We start from the raw sequence: 6,080 nt of genomic DNA, 5'->3' as shown, positions 1-6,080 counted from the left end.
GGCTCCATGAGACCATGATTCCACCGTCACGCGCACTAGTACTGCATCCACCGATTCTCCACGGACCACACAAGTGGATGGCACAAGATGCCCATCCATGATCCATCAGCTGGGATGGGAGGTGCCTCCAAAATGGTGGAGAAAACCCAGCACTATTCTCCTGTCTTCTAGCTATGCCCACTCCCTTTCACTCGCTCCCCTCCACGCTTGGGGCTCCAGGACCCCCTCGAACGTGGACGTCAAAGAATCTTGTTTGAGATACGAACATGTAATAAAGCAAGATTTGAACATGCATATATCAAGATAGTCTAGACCTTTATACTCCCTCCGTCCGGAAATACTTGTCTGAGAAATGAATAAAAATGGATATATCTAGAACTAAAATACGTCTAGATACATCCATTTCTTCGACAAGTATTTCTGGACGGAGGGAGTACAAAGAAGGGACAGGGGATTCGCTACCATCCGTTGACCGAGCAGGCAGACGACGGGACAGAGAAACAAAGAAGGAACCACAATTTTTGTAGAACCACCTAGAGAAAAGCCGCTTGTTTTGACGATCGATTTCAAACAAGACATTCCTCTAGACTAGAAAAAGTGCGTGGGGACTGTCGCCTTGTCAATTTGGCGTTTCGAATCACAGTAAATTGCTGAATGAAATTTTGTGCAGAGTTCACTGGAAGAAAAAACAGATTGACGCAAAAGAGAAATCAATCAACCATGAACAAACCAAGTCATTAATTGATAACAACTGAGCAGTTGCGTGCTTGAGATTGACAAGCTGTCAAACAATTTTAGCGAGCCAAGTAGGCATGTCATTGTTACCAAAGGCAACCAGAATATTTTACATGTCTGTCCAAAATGAACTAGAAAGCAAAGCCCAATTCCTCGACAGAATAATGGAACAACGGCAGAAAACATCGTTTCATCACTTTTTTGACAGGGAAGAAAACATGGCTTAAGTTACAAGGAAATTCAGTTGCGAATAAAGGGAGAAAAGTGTGAGGCCTGTGAACGTTTCATCACTTTTTTTTGACAGGGCAGAAAACATGGTAGAAGAAATCACCTAGATTCTCATGCAGGTGACAGGGTGATGGACAGGTGAAAATACGGCCAGAAAGATACAGGGAGGGAGCCATCAAACTCCAACCAACAACAGCCTACTATATTTATTGTGCACATCTAAACACTTTTGCCTCGTGGCCAAATCTGTTGAATCGGTCCAGTGGTTCATTCATACTCAACTAATCTCATATTAAAACCAAAACGGGAAGCAGTCCAACCAGACCACATGCTGAGTACTAGTATAAAATACAGATTTGGCCCTAACATACGAATTGTGCCATATCTTGAAACAAAATGGATATATGTTGTACAGGAGTTGTGCACAACTGGTGAGATTCGAGATCACAAAATCTAGTAAGCTGCAACTTTATAATCAAGTTGTATATAGCCCCAATATCTGATAGGGATAAAACATACATCTTCAACAAATGCCAAGTAGTAGCACACAAATTGTCAATAAGGAATTTGACACACAGAGAATACAACGAACAGCCTGCATTAAGGTACAGAAGCATGGAGGCTCAGGAGGGTGTGCAACAACAATAAAACAACCATCAATAACTATGCTGTATTGTAGGGGAATACCCTGAGGCTCATGAAATACATGCCAGTGGAAGAAGCGCCAGAAAGATCTTCCTTACAGAGTCCGTGAGATGTTCTTGAACTCGCTTAAACAGGATAGCAGAATCTTTTGACGTTTCAGCAGAGACTGGCGCTCGTTCTGGATACAATCAATCGCGCCGGGAGACACAAACATGTCCATGAACTTCTCATCATTTACAGCAAACAGCTCGAATCCAAGTGCTAAAAACAACCTTTCACGGCTGCATTGCATCAGTAGAGCAATAGTATTTTAGAAGAGAACAAAACTTCACATGGTGGATACGACTATTCAACAAGCACTAGCAATCAAAGCACATTCAGTTCATATCTATCACTGGATTAATGGTTATTCTTGATACTGAACATAGAATTTATGCCTAGAGTTAGTGTCTTTCATATATAACTTAGGTTGCTCAGTTTGTGCTCATCTAGTTACAACCATTAAAAGAACTGCCTATTTTTCAGTCCCTGACTACTCAGCAGATGTGCTAACTTAGACATGAATTACAAGTTAGATGCCATAGTTCACTTCAGGGCTAAACAAGCAGAAAGAGAAACATGTATTATAGCTATAGGCCAAAGTTCGAACATACCATGGTGTTAAGAATCCAGAGTTCAATGCAGAGGGAACATTCCTTTCAATCAGGACTTCTCGCATTTTTGCAAAATACTGAGCAGATATTGAGCATATGCTGGAGTACGACGACCCTGACCTTGAGACCAGATCATCGCCACCAACAGTCACATTGTTATGGTGACTCCTGTTTGCATATGCTGCCATCCTTGCATGTCTTTTCCTTGCCCCGCCATCATTCATATTCCCATTGTCTTTCTTCTTACCACCATGCATATCAGCCGGCAGATCAGGAGAAGGCGTCTCAGGAACCGTCAGCTGGCTTTCTTTCAGAATTTCCCTCTCATTTGCTTTAGCAGGTGGAGTCATCTGTTGCTGATCTCTTGGTGGTAGATTCTCCTGGCCTTCCTCCAGTGATCCACTCTCTGATAGGTCAAAAGATGCAACTCCACTGAACTGATTAAACCTGTGAAGGGTGTTTGCTACAGTTCCAACGCCACCAAGAAAGTCGCTCTCATAACAAATATGGGAGTAGGGGCTCGTGACTGAATCAAGGTGATGTCGTACTATCTGCTTGCATTGCTTGGACAAATCCTTGACAAACTTATAATAGGAGCACCGGAGAGCAGCAAGGAAGCCAACATATCCATCCATATTTTCGACATTTTGATCTGATAGGAAAAAAAAGGTGAAATCATGAGAACTGTTTAGCAAATTGATCCTGGTGTACTCCAAGAACTTCTAAAAGTATGCAATGCCCCTAGTTGTATTCCAGTGGAATGATGAAGATAATAAGAGAACAAAGGACAAAACTGATGATATGGTATCTTGTAAGCTTTTTAAAAAGTAAGATGCACATATACACAGTAGTATCAATATAAGAGTAGCTCAACAGTAAATGCCCACACTAATTATTGACTGAATAAACTTTGTATGGAGGCAGTGATCAACAGTAATAGGGAAAACATGTGTGTAAGTTAAGGGATCCGAACACTTGATGGCACACATTTGGTTTAGAAAATGCTACTGGCTCCCTTTTGTCATTAGAAAAACTACTACACAATAGTAATTGGACTACTAAATAAGGCTAGAAGCCAGATGAACCCCAGCACAATGAAAATGCCAAATCTTACATCTTGAATCATCAGTGCGGCTGCGCTCCATTGCAAGGTCAAATAGGCTTTGCAGGACAAATGCAAGCCGATCACAAGCAGTTTCAGTAAGAGGAGCAAGCCATGATCGTGCAGCTGCGCGTGCTATCTCAGCAGCTGCCTCAGTCATCCCACTGCTCCCACCTCTTCCAGCATGGGCCAGTAATATGTTCGCAACCTGATGACATCAACATCTCAATTTCAGCTAACTTACCCAAAATGATGTACGGAGTACCTACAACTTTCCAATGTAAACTGTACCTTCTCTCTTGACACCTGTGGGCACTCCATGGAATATGTCGCACAGCGGAATTCATGCATTACTCTCTCAAAAGCCGCACCGCCATACAGCTTAAGGCTAGAGTTGGGAGGTTTTACAGGAACGCTGATGCCAGGCCAGCTGTTAATACCACTGTGCATTTGCTCCTCTTCAGTAGTTTTCCCCCATACCTCTGGAGCTGGATCAGCTGCTCCATCAAGTAATGCACGCTTTCATACAAAAGATATAGTGCCAGTTAGCTCCAGTACAAAAAACTGCAACCTAATTACAAAGAAATGTTACGCAAGGACAGATTTTGTTTTGTTTCCATACCAAATGGGTGCAGATAGAAGCAGCATGAAGCATTGCCGATCTCCTCAGCTGAGAGACATCAGAGGTTGCTTGCAGTTTGGAGTCCAGTCTGGATACGTCCATCGAGACATCACTGCATCTCTGCTCCAACAATGCTAGGGTGGCTGGAGCTGCTTCTTTGTACCTCTTCTGAAGTTCAGACTCCAGGTACTTCCTGAGGCAGCTAAACCCAATGTACGGACCAAACTTCTCTTCATTGAAACCCCCTTTCACACCATCACGCAAGTGTCGCAGCACATCAATATCTACCTGACATATTTGCCGCCGGAACTCGTCATTGGAGATCGTTCCTCGGTCCTTTGGAAGAGCCACAAAGAATGGGTGGATATTGTCCCCAAGGTAACCGCTTGCGCTCAAGTAGCTATCGACCTCCCACCTTTCGGTAAATTCCTTGAAATGATCAAAACATGCGACAATATCAGAAGACACGATACCAATTTCATTTCAGTAAATTCCTTGAAATGATCAGAACAGACGACAATATCATAAGACACAGTACCAATTTCATTTCACAATCTACAGTGAAGAAGCTATTGAACCTCACAGTGTACTGATTGTTCTGCAGGCTGGCAGGCATACCTTGAGTCGGTTGTCAAACTTGGAGATGACTATCATGGTGCGCCTGAAAGTGGGATCGATCTCTCTAATCGCATCGAGCCAGAGCGAAGAGCACCACTCGACGCTGCTCTGCTGGAGGAACAGAATGAGGCGGTGGGGCGGGCTCGCTAGTGTCTTCACCATCGACAGGATCTCCTCCGGCGTCCTCTCCGGCTCACCTTTCTTAGCCTACAGCAGTCACGAATTCCATCAAACAGCTGACGAACAGACTAAACAACCACTACCCTTTGTTCAGAAGTGGAAGCCCCAAATTCATCAAACAGCTGATAAACTGATTAACTGACCAAACAATCACTGAAGTGCCTCTACCTACCTTAAGCACGAAACCTGGGGTGTCGATGATGGTGAGGTTGGGGCAGTGGGCGTACTCGGCCCTCATGACGATGGGCTTGGACGACACAGCGGCCTGGATCATCCGGAGGTGCGACTCGGTGCGCTGCTTGATGAGGTCAGCTATCGCCGCGGCCTGCACCATGGGGTGGCCGTACTCCTCCGAGTCCTCCTCCTGCGATTCGCCGCACAACCCACGCAAATCAGCCGCTCGCTCGCGTTTACCAGAAGCACCAGACTCGATCTGTGAGGGGAACGAAGGGGAAAACCCTAGAAGAGGTGAAGCGGAGCGCGCACCTGGAAGCGGCACCGGGGATCGAGGGCGGTGGGGTCGTGGACCATCTGGAGGACGAGGGGGCGGCGGGTGCCCATCTCGACCTCCCGGACGTTGAAGCGGAAGCCGAGGAGCGCCTCCAGGAGCGAGCTCTTGCCGTCCGACTGGCCCCCGATGGCCACTATCTCCGGGATCGGGAGCTTCTCCCCGAACGCCACCGCCGCCGCCTGCAGCCGGTTGTACGCCTCGAACCGGGCCTTGGTGTCCGACGCGGCGGCGGCGGCGGCGGCCGAGGCCGAATCCGCCCCGGCTCGGCGGGCGGACGGGGACGGGGACGGCGCCGCCTTGGGGTTCGGCGTCCTGCCCGCCGCCGGAGACATCGCCATGGGTAGGGGAGCCACAGTGGCAGCCGAGACGACGGGGTTTGAATTTGAAATGCGGGAGAGGTGTGGGGAAAGGGTTGCAGAGTGTAGTGCGATGCGAGAGCCGTTTGGGATTGTGATATTTACTTATACAAAGGAGAGGGGCCGATCTCGAATCGTGTCTTCCACGCCTCCCCTTTTGTTGCCAGGATGATGCATCGAGGTCACGCGTCCAGCCCATCCAGCCGTCGATAGTGGACTTGTGTTCTCAAGGCACAAGCCCAGTAGCCCACAAAGCACCACACTCCCCCTGGTCTCACAGTTTCTTTTGCTCAAAAGAAGAAAAATCTGGCAGTTCTCTCCTGGGGTAGTGAGAGCATCTGCAGCTGGATTTGAAAAATCCAACCCCCTAAACCTCCACACTGTGTCAAACGGCGTCTTATATGTCCTATCGAACAGCCACACTCCTCAT

General features: G+C 46.9%; 1 protein-coding gene across 1 annotated transcript; it reads right to left on the bottom strand.

The window, feature by feature from the left end:
• Positions 1–1,415: 1,415 nt before the first annotated feature.
• Positions 1,416–5,759, bottom strand: LOC123079021 (dynamin-related protein 5A). The gene is made up of 8 exons (XM_044501692.1): positions 5,270–5,759; positions 4,956–5,147; positions 4,604–4,810; positions 3,986–4,414; positions 3,655–3,882; positions 3,376–3,571; positions 2,262–2,913; positions 1,416–1,889 (listed from the first exon to the last, which is right to left on the bottom strand). The coding sequence occupies exons 1-8, from the start codon at positions 5,630–5,632 to the stop codon at positions 1,703–1,705; spliced, it is 2,454 nt and encodes an 817-aa protein (XP_044357627.1). The 5' UTR covers positions 5,633–5,759; the 3' UTR covers positions 1,416–1,702.
• Positions 5,760–6,080: the final 321 nt, after the last annotated feature.

The sequence above is a fragment of the Triticum aestivum genome, chromosome 3D (genome assembly GCF_018294505.1).
Source record: "Triticum aestivum cultivar Chinese Spring chromosome 3D, IWGSC CS RefSeq v2.1, whole genome shotgun sequence".
In the NCBI taxonomy this organism is placed as follows: Eukaryota; Viridiplantae; Streptophyta; class Magnoliopsida; order Poales; family Poaceae; genus Triticum; species Triticum aestivum.
Note: the sequence above shows the minus strand (reverse complement) of the source record. Positions and strands in the feature narration are given on the sequence as shown.

Bases quoted from the DNA above. Each gene is read 5' to 3' on its own strand.
- LOC123079021 (XM_044501692.1), bottom strand. From the start codon at position 5,632: ATGGCGATGTCTCCGGCGGCGGGCAGGACGCCGAACCCCAAGGCGGCG. The intron at 5,148-5,269 runs GTGCGCGCTCCG...GGCGAATCGCAG, and splicing joins ATCCCCGGTGCCGCTTCCAG to GAGGAGGACTCGGAGGAGTA. The intron at 4,415-4,603 runs GTATGCCTGCCA...GATCATTTCAAG, and splicing joins AGTTTGACAACCGACTCAAG to GAATTTACCGAAAGGTGGGA.